Source organism: Hyperoodon ampullatus (genome assembly GCF_949752795.1).
Source record: "Hyperoodon ampullatus genome assembly, chromosome: 3".
Lineage (NCBI taxonomy): Eukaryota > Metazoa > Chordata > Mammalia > Artiodactyla > Ziphiidae > Hyperoodon > Hyperoodon ampullatus.
The window spans coordinates 177460856-177477492 of NC_136916.1; the positions used below are offsets into that span (position 1 = coordinate 177460856).

At 41.6% G+C, this 16637-nt stretch overlaps 1 protein-coding gene across 1 annotated transcript in view; it reads left to right on the top strand.

Moving 5' to 3' along the window:
- The first annotated feature begins 2807 nt into the window (after window positions 1-2807).
- The window catches only part of TRAF3 (TNF receptor associated factor 3), a 50990-nt gene continuing 37160 nt past the window's right edge, over window positions 2808-16637 (top strand). Inside the window, exon 1 of the mRNA XM_079700996.1 lies at window positions 2808-2890. Coding sequence (XP_079557122.1) covers window positions 2814-2890 — 77 coding nt within the window. The 5' untranslated portion in view covers window positions 2808-2813. The remainder of the gene's footprint in view (window positions 2891-16637) is intronic.

Below are 16637 nucleotides of genomic sequence, written 5' to 3' on the forward strand. Positions count from 1 at the left end.
GTTGCGACAAGTGGGGGCTACTCTTCGTTGCAGTGTGCAGGCTCTAGGAGCTCAGGCTCAGTAGTTGCAGCATGTGGGCTCAGTAGTTGTGGCACGCGGGCCCTAGAGCGCACAGGCTTCAGTAGTTGTGACTCACGGACTCTAGAGTGCAGGCTCAGTAGATGTGGCGCATGGGCTTAGTTGCTCCGCAGCATGTGGGATCTTCCCAGACCAGGGCTCGAACCTGTGTCCCCTGCATTGGCAGGCGGATTCTTAACCGCTGCACCACCAGGGAATTCCCTGCCTTGATTCACTGAAATACTAACTGTTTGGTTACCCTAAGGGACAGTTCAAATAAGAAAGGTGGGACAAATGCCTGATTTTTTCTTTATGGGTTCTCAAAATAATGAGATGGTTGCATAGCCGCTCCAAAAGTGACCAGGGATTAAGTACCAGTGTAAACTCATGAATTTAAATATATGTGGTGTGTTTAATCCATTGCACTTATTACTCTCATGGATGCTAGGCTTGTGCCACTTTTGCCAGTGGAGCCTCTTTAAGTTGACTTCTTGTCCTTTGACGTGACCCGTAGCCTTCCTTTCCTTGGTCTCTGAAATGGTAAGATGTTTCGGATTCGTTTTGTACTTTTTCACCCCAGACCTGGAATTGGCTATTTCTCTAAGCAGCTCTGGTTCCCTCTTGTAGAAAACGGTACCTTGAGACCACAGACTGGGCACTAGGGATACTCGATGTTATAAGGCTGGTTATTGTCCTGGGCCTTTTTGGTGGACAGCCAGGAAATACGCTTTTTAATCATGAGTTCATACTGATATTTTTGTTTCAAATTCAGGATTATATGGCTTTTACCTCTTTGATTCTGTATTGATGTGTCTTTTATGCTGAAAATCTTGGTTCCTAACAACATTCACATCGTTACTTACTTGTTTTAACCTTTAAAATAAACGTGATAGTTTTAGAATAATAATACCAACATATTACCAACCAGTGTATGATTACTGAAAGCTGTTTGAGATTTTCTGCAGCTCTTTTTGTCCTCAGGGTGGATCCCTAGGGATGTTCTGCCGAATTATTAAGTTGTAGCGTCACCTGAGCCAGTTCCTCAGTGTGCCACCAGCTTGCTACACAGTTAGATTCATTTATTTTATGAAATAGCTTCTTTTTAAATTTTGCGTTAGACGTTTATAAAAAATATTTTCATGGTTACAAGTCAAAATAAAGTATTTTCAGAAATCTAGCTTTCATTCCTGATCTTTGTACCCTGTTTCTTCCCTCCTCCACAGGTAACTTTTTTTTTTAGTTTTTGGTTTAACTGTCTCTTTGTAATATAAGTATGTGTGTGTGTATGTGTGTACCTACGGCCCTCTTTCTTAGAAAATGGTAGTATACAGTACAAGCTCTTCTCCATCTTTTTAAAAAATATTTATTTATTTAGGCTGTGCCAGGTCTTAGTTGTGGCATGTGGGACCTTTAGTTGCGGCACGCGGACTTCTTAGTTGTGGTATGCAAACTCTTAGTTGCGCCATGCATGCGGGATCTAGTTCCTGACCAGGGGTTGAACCCAGGGCCCCTGCATTGGGAGTGCGAAGTCTTACCCACTGGACCACCAGGGAAGTCCCTCTCCACCTTTTTTTTTTTTTTTAATTTAACAACATATCATGAGCTCACAGCATAGCAGTATATAGAGATTCTCCTCATCCTTTTTTACAGCTATATAGTATTCCATCATGTTGGCTATACTATAGAAAAAAATTAACTTTAAAAAATATGTTGGGGGCGCTTCCCTGGTGGCGCAGTGGTTGGGAGTCCGCCTGCCGATGCAGGGGACGCGGGTTCGTGCCCCGGTCCGGGAGGATCCCACGTGCCGCGGAGCGGCTGGGCCCGTGAGCCATGGCCACTGAGCCTGCGCGTCCGGAGCCTGTGCCCCACAGCGGGAGAGGCCGCAGCAGTGAGAGGCCCGCGTACCGCAAAAAAAATAAAAAATATATGTTGGCATTAATCAGTATATGTTTCTCCTGCATATAAATGTCATCAGTTTTGCTCTTTATTCAATTGCAGATTTCTCAGTAATTTGGGGACCTTCCTTGCAAGTTCATCACTTGTCTTGGCCTGGTTTTCCTTATGTGTAAAATGAGAGACTTGGACTAGAAGCTCAAGATGGGCTATTTTAGCTGGCAGAGACTGCAGATGAGTAAAGTGAACCTGAGAGCATCTCACTAGCGACAGAATGACCACCCCGTAACCAAGGCCACGGTGGTGATGGGGGATTAGGTTGGAGGCCATGGAATCGACAGGTCTTGATGAATGATTGAGCGTCAGAATCAGGGAGGTGGGGACAATTCTGCCTTAGGCAGCTGACCAGGTGATGGTGTCACTCCCTGAGATGGGAGCAGGTTGTTTCTGAGTAGGTAGAGAGGTGAGTTGGACAGGAATGGGAAGCACTGAAGATGACAGATTCCATCTGGGCTGTGTTGACCATGAGGCGCCTGTGCAGTACGACAGAGGTAGAGGGGTCGTCTCAAAGCTCAGTGAGTGTGGGGGTCAGAGCCAGAGGCTTGTCTGTGCAGGTCTGATTGCCCAGCAGGAGAAAGAAGGGGATCTAGATGAGCACCTGAACAGCTCCTACCTTTCAACCACAGGTAGGAATGGGAGAGTCTGCGAAAGAGATGGAGAAGGAGCTCAGAGCCAAGAGCCACTGATTGTTTAATTCCCATGTTGTATCTAAAAGTGATTTGACTATTGTAATCCACTCCTAAATATGGCCGTGTTTTATGCTTTTCACTCATATTTTCCAGTAAAGTCGATGCTCCAGGAAAATGAACCTTATCACACAACCTGCAGCCCAGGAGCCTCCAGGCCGGGCATGGCCTCAGGGCAGCATCCACTTGGAAAGGTGCGGCCCCCTCTTAGTTGCTTGTCAGGTGGACGGACAGAGCCCTCAGCTGTTCTCCCGCCTTCCTGTCCAGATGGCCTCTGGCCCTTGGCCAGGAGAGGCACAGCCTTTTTGCACATAGAGTTGAATGAATGCTTTTTTGAAAATCCTAAGTCATTTGAACCAAGCGCTGTTGGCAGTGTTGGGCCTCAAATAGCTATTGTTTTCCTAAAGGAAAGACCAAGATGTTTTTTGGGGGGGGTTTTTGTGGGTTTTTTTGTGGTACGCGGGCCTCTCACTGCCGTGGACTCTCCTGTTGCGGAGCACAGGCTCCAGACACGCAGGCTCAGCGGCCATGGCTCACGGGCCCAGCCGCTCCGCGGCACATGGGATCTTCACGGACCAGGGCACGAACCCGCGTTCCCTGCATCGGCAGCCGGGCTCTCAACCACTGCGCCACCAGGGAAGCCCAAGACCAAACTTTATACTATGGTTTTAATCAACTTCTTTTCCAGCTGCATGCCTGTGACAGTCTGTCTCTCTCCCTTTCTCTGTCTCCTATGTGGGGCTTTTCATTTGTGATTATGAGCTGCCTATTTGTTTGGATAAGAATCTAGTCTCCTCTTGTCTTTGCTTTCCCAGCGGGTTAGCCACGTGCTCGCTCCCTCGGCAGAGTGTTTGGCCTCAGGTATCATGAGAAGAGCCAGTGTGCTGAAATGTTTGCATAAATATGGATTTTGCCAGAACACCTTTTTTATCAACAGGGCACACCTGTCTGTCTGTGGTTTTCTCCCTTCTCCCTTTATTGGCATCGCTTGGATGATGTTTTTAATTTCCCTCCTGGGCTTGATGTTGAGCTTGTTCTTCTGCATCTTTGTTGTGTTTAGTTCTTTCTTGCTGTCAGGAGCCGTTTTCTTTGTTTATCTGATGCTTCCCTGTTTTGGTTTTCCCCGGGCTTTCCAGTTCTTGGAACACCCTTTTGTCAGCAGATGTACATTTGTTTCCAGTTTCTAATCTCCAAGTCAAATGTAGCTCAACCTAAATCACAAAAGTAGGGAACATAAAATAAATCATTAGGGTAATGAAGCCATAGAGGAAAGTGAAAGGAATCCAGTCCAATTCTTTGCTGTATTTCCAAGTACAAATATGCCTCAACTGTGAGAGAGGGGCTTCCTGAGTAGCTGGCTAGAAACTAGAATTTTATGAAACGAATTTCTCAAATAGAGACTTTTTTCATTTGGGTAAAAATATGGCCTCAAAATACAGTAAATCCATACCTAAACATGTAGCAAACAGTAAATAATATAATAATAGAGTAATAACTCTACTCTACTGGAAGCTGCAGAATCAGAATTCTAGAACTGAGTACACTAGACTGTGACAGGCCCTGGTCCGTGGTGCAGGCCCAGGACACCAGCTCCGAGGCCACTGCTTCCTGGGGCTTCTGGCCTTGCCTCTGGTTCGGTCCCTCAGAGCGCGCTGACTCGGGGGCTGCTCCTCGGTCGCATACTTGCCCTTCACTGCAGCTTCCTTTGCACCCTCTTCGCCTAGTGTATCTGTTGTTACTATTCAGCAGAACATTTTTCTTTATGTGTGTGGAAGCAGACATCCTCTTTCCAAACCTGGTGCTAGACTGGGGGTGGGAAAGTGAGGTATTGGTAGTGGCCCAGGGTGCTAACCAGAGGCATGTGTGTCCAGTCTGTGGGTGCCATAACCTCTGAGCCGCTTCTGCAATCAGGCTGTTAAACATTTAGTCTGTAGGTCCCTAAAAGTTGCCCCCTCCACCATCTCCTTAAGGCATTTGACTGAGTTCACATAGTTTTTCTTCATCAACACAATCATTATTATAAATATTATAGAATTGCATTAACCTATAATTGTTACATCTAAAGTTTAGGATTAAGGTAGAATTTAACTATTTTTATACCCACATATAAATAAGTGAAATAAAGGTATTTATATTTTAATCAAGCAATCTAGTCGAAGGTTTCCACAATCCCCCATTTTGGAAGCTTCCAAAGATGCGGCTTTGCTTATTTACCGCCCCTTCTGGCGATCGGCCTCCGTGTGGGGCACACGTGTGCTTCCTGGCCCACCTCCAGGTTGGCGTGAATGACCAGATGCAGTTGTAGATTAGAAATAACCATCACATGTATTTCAGGAAAAATTAGCATTTTAATTTTATATGTTTGTTTTAGAGAATTATAATAAGAACCAAGGAACTTTTTTTTTTTTAACAGTGGTTTTTAGTTTGGGGGTCTTTGAACATAGTATTAGCTCTTGTCACTGCACGTATAGCAGATATTGTTGTTCCAGCCGAGGGTCAAGAGGCGGCTGACTCCAGTGGACACTCATTTACCCTCTACACTGGCATTCAGTGGGGTCCATGTTGGTGTTTGCAGTTTTCCTTTGGCCACTTATTACCTTTTCATTGCCTTCTAATAGTTTTACTCCTTTCCACTTTTAATTTTTCTATTAAAATACGTGCAATGATGTCAGATTCGTTGGATCTAAATATGAACAGAATTATATTACATCAAGTTTAAATGTGCTAGCCATTTTTTTATGTTGTTACTGCTATTATTATTTTTTTGCTGGGGTTAGTGAGGAGTGGTTACCAGGCTCTGTGATGAAGAAAGAGATTGGAGTGTCTAAGCTCCTTAGACATTTTATTTTTCATTAAAATTTTTTTACAATTTTTTATTATGAAAAAATTCATTATTTAAACCATTCAAAATGTACAGTTCAGTGGTTTTTATTTAGTGTATATTCACAGTGCTATACAGCCATCACCACTAATTCTAGAACATTTTCATCGCCCCAAAAGAAACTCCATACAGTCACTCTGTATGATTCTCCCCTTGCCTCAGCCTCTGGCAACCACTTATTTACTTTTCGTCTCTGTGGATTTGCTTGTTCTGGACATTTCACACATATGGAATTATATGATATGTGGCCTTTTGTTTCTGACTTCTGTTACTTAGCATAACAGTTTTCAAGGTTCATTCATGTTGTAACATGTATCAGGACTTCATTTTTTTATGGCTAAATAATGGTACATTGTATAGATACTTATAAATTTTGTTTATACAGTTATCTCTTGATGGACATTTGGAATGTTAATATTTTTTGTCTATTATGACTATTGCTGCTATGACCATTCATGTACAAGTCTGTGTGTAAACATATGTTTTCACTTCTCTTGGGTTTATACACAAGAGGAGAATTGCTGGGTCATATGGTAACTCTGTGTTTAACTTTTTGAGGAACTGCCAAATTGTTTTCTATGGATGATGAACCGTTTTATGTTCAGAAATGTATGAGGGTTCCAGTTTCTTCATATCCTCACCAACACGTAATTTTCCATTTTTTTTAAATCACAGCCATCCTGATAGCTGTGAAGTAGTATCTCATGATGGTCAGTTTTTTTAATAGTAATTTTTTAAATTGACATAAAATTGACAGAACATAAAATTAACCATTTTAAAGATTTTTTGATGTGGACCATTTTTAAAAAGTCTTTATTGAATTTGTTACAATATTACTTGTTTTACGTTTTGGTTTTTTGGCCATGAGGGATGTGGGGTCTTAGCTCCCCGACCAGGGGGATCGAACCCTCACCTGCTGCATTGGAAGGCGAAGTCTTAACCACTGGACCGCCAGGGAAGTCCCAAATTAACCATTTCAAAGTGAACAATTCAGTGGCATATAGTACATTCACAGTGTTGTATAATCACAACCTCTCTATGGTCCCAACGTTCTCATTCCTCAAAAGGAAACCCCTTACCCATTAAGCAGGTAATCCTCATTGTCCTTCTCCTTGTCCCCTGGACAACCACCAAGCTGCTTTCTGTCTCTATGGATTTACCTATTCTATATATTTCATATAAATGGAATCATACAGTATGTGTTTCTGACATCTTTCACTTAGCATAATGTTTTCCAGGTTCATCTATGTTATAGCCTCTATCATCACTTCATTTCTTTTTATGGCTGAGTAATATTTATCTCATATTTTGTTTACCCATTCATCTGTTGATGGACATTTGGGTTGTTTCTGTCTTTTGAGTATTGTGAATGGTACTACTGTAACCATGTGTGTGGGTATGGTTTGAGTACCTGTTTTCAGTTCTTATTGGGTATATACCTAAGAGTGGAATTGCTAGGTCATATGGTAATTTCATGTTTAACTTTTTGAGGAACTGCAAAAATGTTTTCCACAAAAACTGAACCATTTTGTTTCCACCAGCAGTATATAAGGTTCCAGTTTCTCCACATCCTCACCAATTCTTGTTATTTTACCTTTTTAAAAAAAAAATTATACCCATCCTGGTGGGTTTGAAGTGGTAACTCATTGTGGTTTTGATTTGTATTTCCCTAGTGACTGATGACATTAAACATCTTTTCGTGTGCTTATTGGCTATTTCTGTGTTTTCCTTGGAGAAATGTTTATTCACATCATTTGCCCATTTTTTAATTGGGTTGTTAGTCTTTTTGTTGTTGAGCTGTAAGAGTTCTTTGTGTATTCTGGCTACTAGACCCCTATCAGATATGTAATTTGCGGATATTTTCTCCCATTTCTTTGTTGTCCTTTCTTATTCTTAAATTTTTTTTTAATTTATTTTATTTATTTTTGGCTACATTGGGTCTTCGTTGCTGTGCATGGGCTTTCTCCAGTTGCAGTGAGCGGGGGCTACTCTTCGTTTTGGTGCGCGGGCTTCTCATTGTCGTGGCTTCTCTTCTTGCAGAGCACGGGCTCTAGGCACGTGGGCTTCAGTAGCTGTGGCTCGTGGTTTCAGTAGTTGTGGCTCATGGTCTCTAGAGCGCAGGCTCAGTAGTTGTGGCGCTCGGGCTTAGCTGCTCCATGGCAGTGGGGTCTTCCCAGACCAGGATCGAACCCGTGTCCCCTGCATTGGCAGGCGGATTCTTAACTGCTGTGCCATGAGGGAAGCCCCTTTTCTCATTCTTAATAGTGTCCTTTTATGTACAAAAGTTTTCAAATTTGGTGAGGCCACTTTTATCTTATTTTTCTCTGTTGCTTGTGCTTTTGGTGTCATATCTAAAACTCCTTTGCCAAATTCAGCATCATTAAAATTTACCCCTATGCTTTCTTCTAAGAGTTTTATGGTGTTAGCTCTTACATTTTAGTTGTTCATCCATTTTGAGTTAGTTTGTGTGTATGGAGTGAGGTAGGGGTCCAAGTTCATTCTTCTGCCCGGTTACCCAGTTGTTTCAGAGACTATTTTTTTCCAACTAAATGGTCTTGACATCCTTGTCAAAAATCATTTGGCCATAGATGTCTGGGTTTATTTCTGGACTCTCAGTTCTATTCCGTTGGTCCACATGCCTGTCCGTATGCTAATATTACACTGTTTTGATTACTGTCATTTTGTAGGCAGTTTTGAAGTAGTAAGTTTGAGAAGTGTGAGTTGTTCAACTTTCTTTTTCTTTTTTGATACTGTTTTGCTCTTTGGGGTCCCTTTTGCAGTTCCCGGTGAATTTCAGGATCAGGTTTTTTCATTTTTGTAAAAGGAAGGCCACTGGAATTTTAATAGGGATTGTACTGAATCTATAGATTGCTTTGTGTACTACATTAGTTAGCGTTCTCCAGAGAAACAGAACCAATAAGGGGTGTTTGTGTGTGTGTGTGTGTGTGTAGAGATATTTATTATAAGGAATTGGGTCTCACACAATTATGGAGACAGGCAAGTCCCAAGATATGCAGAGTAAGTTGGCAACCAGGAGACCCAGTGGCTTAGTTCCAGTCTGAGTCTGAAGGCCTGAAACCAAGCGAGACAAAGGCATAGTTCCCATCCAAAAGCCAGGCTCAAGATCCAGGAAGAGCTGACATCAGTTTGAGTTTGAAGGCAGGAAAAAAGCCAGTGTCTCAGTTTGAAGACAGGCAGAAAGAATCTTCCTTACTTGAGAGAGGGTCAGCCTTTTTGTTCTGTTCCTGTTCAGGCCTTTGACTGAATAGGAGGCTCACCCACATGAGGGAGGGCAGTCTGCTTTACTTAGTCTACCGATTTAAATGTTAATCTCATCCAGCACTCTCACAGAAAAATCCAGAATAATGTTTGACCAAATATCTAGGCACCCTGTGGCCCAGAGAAGTTGACATAAAAAATTAACCATCACAAGTAGTGTTGCCATCATAATGATATTATCTTCCAGTCCATGTACATAGATTTGTTTTGGAACAAACAAGTATCTTGCCATTTAATGGTGTGTTCTTTAATTTCTTTCAGCAGTTGTGAACAAATATTTCCCCTTGTTGGTTAAATTTATTCCTAGGTAATTTATTCGTTTGGATGCTATTGTAAATGGAATTGCTTTTTAACTTTACTTTTCAGATTGTTTGTTCCTGTCGTATAGAAACACAAATGATGTTTCTTTGTTGGTCTTTGTACCCTGCAACTTTGATGAATTCATTTATTAGTTCTAGTTGCTTTTCTTGAGAATTCTTTGGGATTTTCTAAATATAGGATCATGTCATCCATGAACAGAGATGGTTTTATTTCTTTCTTTCTAATTTGGATGCCTTTTATTTATTTTTCTTGCCTAATTGCTCTGGATAGAACTTTCAGTATAATAGTAAATAACAGTGGTGAAAGCATGCATCCTTCCCTTCTTCCTGATCTTAGTGCAGAAGCCTTCAGTCTTTCACCATTAAGTGTGGGTTTTTCATAGGTATCCTTTATCATGTCAAGGAAGTTCCTTTTTATTCCTAGTTTTCTAAGGGTTTTTATAATGAAAGGGAGTTTGGTTTTGTCAAATGTTTTTTCTACACCAGTTGAGATGATCATGTAGTTTTTTCCCCTTGTTCTATTACTGTGGTATATTACATTGATTGATTTTTCTTATATTGAACCACTCTTGCTTCCCTGGACAAATCTCACTTGGTTGTGGTGTATAATACATTTAATATGCTTTGGGGTTTAGTTTTCTAGTATTTTGTTGAGAGTCTCCTTTTTTTGTGTGTGGTACGCGGGCCTCTCACTGTTGTGGCCTCTCCCGTTCCGGAGCACAGGCTCTGGATGCGCAGGCTCGGCGGCCATGGCTCACGGGCCCAGCTGCTCCGCGGCATGTGGGATCTTCCCGGACCGGGGCACGAACCCACATCCCCTGCATCGGCAGGCGGACTCTCAACCACTGCGCCACCAGGGAAGCCCCTCTCCTTCATTTTTGAAACATAGTTTTGTTGGATAGAGGATCCTTAATTGATATTTTTTTCTTTCAGCCCTTCAAATATGTCATCCCATTGTCTTCTGTCCTCCATGGTTTCTGATAAGGTATCAACTGTTTATCTTATTGAGGAAATTCTTTTATGTAAGGAGTCACTTCTCTTGCTGCTTTCAGAATTCTTTCTGTCTTCCAGCCATTCAATTATAATGTGTATTAGTGTAGATCTCTTTGAGTTTATCCTGCGTGGAGTTTGTTGAGCTTCCCAGATGTGCAGATTAATATTTTTCATCAAATATGGGAAATTTTTCTCCATTACCTTTTAAAGTATTCTTTCCACCTTTTTCTCTCCCTCCTCTCCTTTCTGGGACTACCATAATGTATATGTTGGTATGAATGATGTTGCCCCACAGGTCTTTAAAGCTCTTTTCATTTTTCTTTATTATTTTTTCCTTCTGTTACTTAGACTGGATAAACTCAACTGTCTTATCTTCAAATCTCAATTGACCTGCCTTCAGGTTCTCTAATTCTTTCTTCGGCCTGCTTGTTTCTCCTGTTGAGCCCCTTTATTGAATTTTTCATTTCTTTTATTGTGCTTCTCAACTCTAGAATCTCCATTTGGTTCCTTTTAAAATTTTCTCTTTATTGATATTTTCTGTTTCATGAGACATTGTTCTGATGGGTTTCTTTCTTTTTTTTTAATTTCTAAACAGTATTTATTTTTTTATTTGGTTGTGCCGGGTCTTCGTAGTGGCAGATGGGCCCCTTAGTTGCAGCTCACCAGCTCCTTCGTGGCAGCACGTGGGCTCCTTAGTTGCATCTTGTGGGCTCCTTAGTTGTGGCATGCAAACTCTTAGTTGCAGCATGCATGTGGGGTCCAGTTCCCTGACCAGGGATCAAACCTGGGCCCCCTGCATTGGGAGTGCAGGGTCTTATGCATGCGCCACCAGGGAAGTCCCTGATGGTTTCTTCTACTTCTTTGGACAAAGTTTCCTTTATCTCTTTGAACTCACATAAAATCAATGATTCAGAGTCTTTGTAAGTCTAATGTCTGGGTTTCCTCCTAGACAGTTTCTGTTACTTGCTTTTTTTCCTGTGTATGGGCCACACTTCCTTATTTCTTTGCCTGACTTGTAATTTTCTTGTTGAAAACGGATGTGTTGAATAGTATAATGTGGCAAATCTGGAAATTAGATTCTTCCCAGTATTTGTTGCTGCTTGTTATAGTTATTGTTTGCATAATAACTTCTTTGAGCTAATTTTGTAATAGTATAATAGTCAGCTAGTAATCAGACAGAGATTTCCTTAAGTGCCTGGAACCAGAATTATCTCCGAGTCTCTTGAGACAGGGCCTGTATGAGTATTGGGGTATGTTTTCAGCACTCGGCCAGGCAGTTGACAGCTTTGCCTTAGCATTCACTTCCTGCTTGTGCGGAACCTGAAGGTCAGCCAGGGGTGAGACCTTAGAGTCTTCTCAGGTCTTTCCTGAGTGTGCACACAGCCCTGGGCATGTGCTTGGCCTTCTAGAATCCCAGGAACATGCTGGCGCTTCTCAAAGCCCTTATTTCCCAGCATTTCCTGTCAGCCTCTTGGTTTGTCTATCATTTGCCTCAGCTGTGACTGGTTGCCCCAGGCATCAGCAACTAATACATTTGTCTGTAGACGTTTCAGTATACACCCCCTGCCCTCTACCAGTAGCTGACTCAGCACTGGGAGAGTCCTGAGTTTGGTGAAGTAAAGGCAAGCCATTTGAGCTGGTCTTCTTGGGAGCCACCAGATAGGTCATAACCTACTACTGAAATCCTTTGCAAATGAGATCTGTTCTGCTCCACCCACCCACCCCCAGACCCCCACCAAGTACCTGTACTGGGATTGCAGGCTTTTATCTCCCAGGCCACTACCTCTTGGGGGATGGGACCAGGGTAAGGTAACATGCCACAGATCTCACTTGTTCTTGCCAAGGCTTCGCTTGATTAAGTGTTCCTCTGAATGTTGCAAGCTTTTGGTTAGTCTTTAGAGTTCTACAAAAGTTGTTTCTGACAGATTTTGCCAGCTTTTTTCTTGCTTTTATTGAAGGATGGACTTTTGGAATTCCTTACTGAGCCCTTTTCACTGACATCACTCACTAGTCTGTTTTTTTTTAAATTTATTTTTTGGCTGCATTGGGTCTTCACTGCTGCACGCGGGCTTTCTCTAGTTGTGGCGAGTTGGGGCTACTCTTTGTTGCAGTGCACGGGCTTCTCATTGCGGTGGCTTCTCTTGTTGCGGAGCATGGGCTCTAGGCGCACAGGCTTCAGTAGTTGTGGCACGTGGGCTCAGTAGATGTGGCTCACGGGCTCTAGAGTGCAGGCTCAGTAGTTGTGGCGCACGGGCTTAGTTGGTCCACGGCATGTGGGATCTTCCCAGACTAGGGCTTGAACCTGTGTCCCCTGCATTGGCAGGCGGATTCTTAACCACTGCGCAACCAGGGAAGTCCACTAGTCTGTTCTTAACGTTGTGACCAATTTTGAGTTTGCCTAATGTATGTACACCCCACCTGATTTCTAAAAGGAATTACGATGGCTTACAAAGGTAAACAGTACGAAAGATAGAATATATTATTATTAGTGTTTGTGTGCCTGTTGGTTGGAGGGCGTTCAAGTAAAAACTGTGTCCTCCCTTGTTGAAGTTGAAAACTCTGGTCCTGCAGATAGAAATTTTGTTTCCTTTGCTGATCTTAAATTTTCACCCTCCCTGTTACATAGATGGGAGGACATCTGAAGCAGATTCACCGCAGTGGTTCTCCCTCTGCATGACGTTGTATGTGGTCTTAAGGTGATACACCCCATCAGCATCTAACTATAGCAGCGCCCCCTGTTGTCTGCCTCCGAGCTGATTGTGAAAAATTTGCCTCCAAAGGTGGTTTTCCTAAATCCAGAACTCCCTTTTCCTCAGGACACAGTAGGTGGGTAATTGTCTTATTTTAAGACTGAAAGACATCGTTCCTGTCGCCGTAGTTGTTTTAGGAGGTGGTTAGGTGATTCTCACACTTCAAATCAGAACTGACTTCTTGTAGTGACCTTGATCTCTGGCAGAGTCTGGGATTGTCAGTAACCCTGAGAGTGTTCATTCGTCCACCAGTCCTGGCACCTACCAAGTAGTCAAGCTCCTGCTTTCCTTGGTCCAGCTAAGGCCCACATCAGCTGTCTCACTGATACAGAAGGGCGTGGGCCCAGGCCTGCCCACTGGGCCCTGCTCGGGGTCCATCTCTGTCTTGAATAATCTTTTGTTTAGGAAGAATATTTTCCTTGAGCAATATGAGTCTATTTGACATAGTTGGTGGCACATTTGCTAGTTTTATTTGAGCAGAATATCCCTCTTTTGAAAATAATTCTGTGATAGAATCAGAGCTGTTTTCTATTTTGCTTTCCTGTATACTAGGTCGTCCCTTTTTCATCAGCATCACCCATGAGTTAATCTGAATTTTGGTGTTTTTTTTGACTGGATGTGCGTTTTATTTTATTTTTTTTACATCTTTATTGGAGTATAATTGCTTTACAGTGGTGTGCTAGTTTCTGCTTTGTAACAAAGTGAATCAGTTATACATATACATATGTTCCCATATCTCTTCCCTCTTGCATCTCCCTCCCTTGCACGCTCCCTATCCCACCCCTGTAGGTGGTCACAAAGCACCGAGCTGATCTCCCTGTGCTATGCGGCTGCTTCCCACTAGCTATCTATTTTACGTTTGGTAGTGTATATATGTCCATGCCACTCTCTCACTTTGTCCCAGCTTACCCTTCCCCCTCCCCATATCCTCAAGTCCATTCTCTAGTAGGTCTGTGTCTTTATTCCTGTCTTACCCCTAGGTTCTTCATGACATTTTTTTTCTTAAATTCCATATATATGTGTTAGCATACGGTATTTGTCTTTCTCTTTCTGACTTACTTCACTCTGTATGACAGACTCTAGGTCCATCCACCTCATTACAAATAGCTCAATTTCGTTTCTTTTTATGGCTGAATAATATTCCATTGTATATATGTGCCACATCTTCTTTATCCATTCATCCGATGATGGACACTTAGGTTGTTTCCAGCTCCGGGCTATTGTGAATAGAGCTGCAATGAACATTTTGGTACATGACTCTTTGAATTACGGTTTTCTCAGGGTATATGCCCAGTAGTGGAATTGCTGGGTCGTATGGTAGTTCTGTTTGTAGTTTTTTAAGGAACCTCCATACCGTTCTCCATAGTGGCTGTACCAATTCACATTCCCACCAGCAGTGCAAGAGTGTTCCCTTTTCTCCACACCCTCTCCAGCATTTATTGTTTCTAGATTTTTTGATGATGGCCATTCTGACTGGTGTGAGATGATACCTCATTGTAGTTTTGATTTGCATTTCTCTAATGATTAGTGATGTTGAGCATCCTTTCATGTGTTTGTTGGCAATCTGTATATCTTCTGTGGAGAAATGTCTATTTAGGTCTTCTGCCCATTTTTGGATTGGGTTGTTTGTTTTTTTGTTATTGAGCTGCATGAGCTGCTTGTAAATTTTGGAGATTAATCCTTTGTCAGTTGCTTCATTTGCAAATATTTTCTCCCATTTTGAGGGTTGTCTTTTGGTCTTGTTTATGGTTTCCTTTGCTGTGCAAAAGCTTTGTAGTTTCATTAGGTCCCATTTGTTTATTTTTGTTTTTATTTCCATTTCTCTGGGAGGTGGGTCAAAAAGGATCTTGCTGTGATTTATGTCATAGAGTGTTCTGCCTATGTTTTCCTCTAAGAGTTTCATAGTTTCTGGCTTTACATTTAGGTCTTTAATCCATTTTGAGCTTATTTTTGTGTATGGTGTTAGGGAGTGATCTAATCTCATACTTTTACATGTCCCTGTCCAGTTTTCCCAGCACCACTTATTGAAGAGGCTGTCCTTTCTCCACTGTACATTCCTGCCTCCTTTATCAAAGATAAGGTGACCATATGTGCGTGGGTTTATCTCTGGGCTTTCTGTCCTGTTCCATTGATCTATATTTCTGTTTTTGTGCCAGTACCATACTGTCTTGATTACTGTAGCTTTGTAGTGTAGTCTGAAGTCAGGGAGCCTGATTGCTCCAGCTCCATTTTTCGTTCTCAAGATTGCTTTGGCTATTCGGGGTCTTTTGTGTTTCCATACAAATTGTGAAATTTTTTGTTCTAGTTCTGTGAAAAATGCTAGTGGTAGTTTGATAGGGATTGCATTGAATCTGTAGATTGCTTTGGGTAGTAGAGTCATTTTCACAATGTTGATTCTTCCAATCCAAGAACATGGTATATCTCTCCATCTATTTGTATCATCTTTAATTTCTTTCATCAGTGTCTTATAATTTTCTGCATACAGGTCTTTTGTCTCCTTAGGTAGGTTTATTCCTAGATATTTTATTCTTTTTGTTGCAATGGTAAATGGGAGTGTTTTCTTGATTTCACTTTCAGATTTTTCATCATTAGTGTATAGGAATGCCAGAGATTTCTGTGCATTAATTTTGTATCCTGCTACTTTACCAAATTCATTGATTAGCTCTAGTAGTTTTCTGGTAGCATCTTTAGGATTCTCTATGTATAGTATCATGTCATCTGCAAACAGTGACAGCTTTACTTCTTCTTTTCCGATTTGGATTCCTTCTATTTCCTTTTCTTCTCTGATTGCTGTGGCTAAAACTTCCAAAACTATGTTGAATAAGAGTGGTGAGAGTGGGCAACCTTGTCTTGTTCCTGATCTTAGTGGAAATGTTTTCAGTTTTTCACCATTGAGGACGATGTTGGCTGTGGGTTTGTCATATATGGCCTTTATTATGTTGAGGAAAGTTCCCTCTATGCCTACTTTCTGCAGGGTTTTTTATCATAAATGGGTGTTGAATTTTGTCGAAAGCTTTCTCTGCATCTATTGAGATGATCATATGGTTTTTCTCCTTCAATTTGTTAATATGGTGTATCACATTGATTGATTTGCATATATTGAAGAATCCTTGCATTCTTGGAATAAACACCACTTGATCATGGTGTATGATCCTTTTAATGTGCTGTTGGGTTCTGTTTGCTAGTATTTTGTTGAGGATTTTTGCATCTATGTTCATCAGTGATATTGGCCTGTAGTTTTCTTTCTTTGTGACATCCTTGTCTGGTTTTTGTATCAGGGTGATGGTGGCCTCGTAGAATGAGTTTGGGAGTGTTCCTCCCTCTGCTATATTTTGGAAGAGTTTGAGAAGGATAGGTGTTAGCTCTTCTCTAAAAGTTTGATAGAATTCGCCTGTGAAGCCATCTGGTCCTGCGCTTTTGTTTGTTGGAAGATTTTTTATCACAGTTTCAATTTCAGTGCTTGTGATTGGTCTGTTCATATTTTCTATTTCTTCCTGATTCAGTCTTGGCAGGTTGTGCTTTTCTAAGAATTTGTCCATTTCTTCCAGGTTGTCCATTTTATTGGCATAGAGTTGCTTGTAGTAATCTCTCATGATCTTTTGTATTTCTGCAGTGTCAGTTGTTACTTCTCCTTTTTCATTTCTAATTCTGTTGATTTGAGTCTTCTCCCTTTTTTTCTTGATGAGTCTGGCTAATGGTTTATCAATTTTGTTTGTCT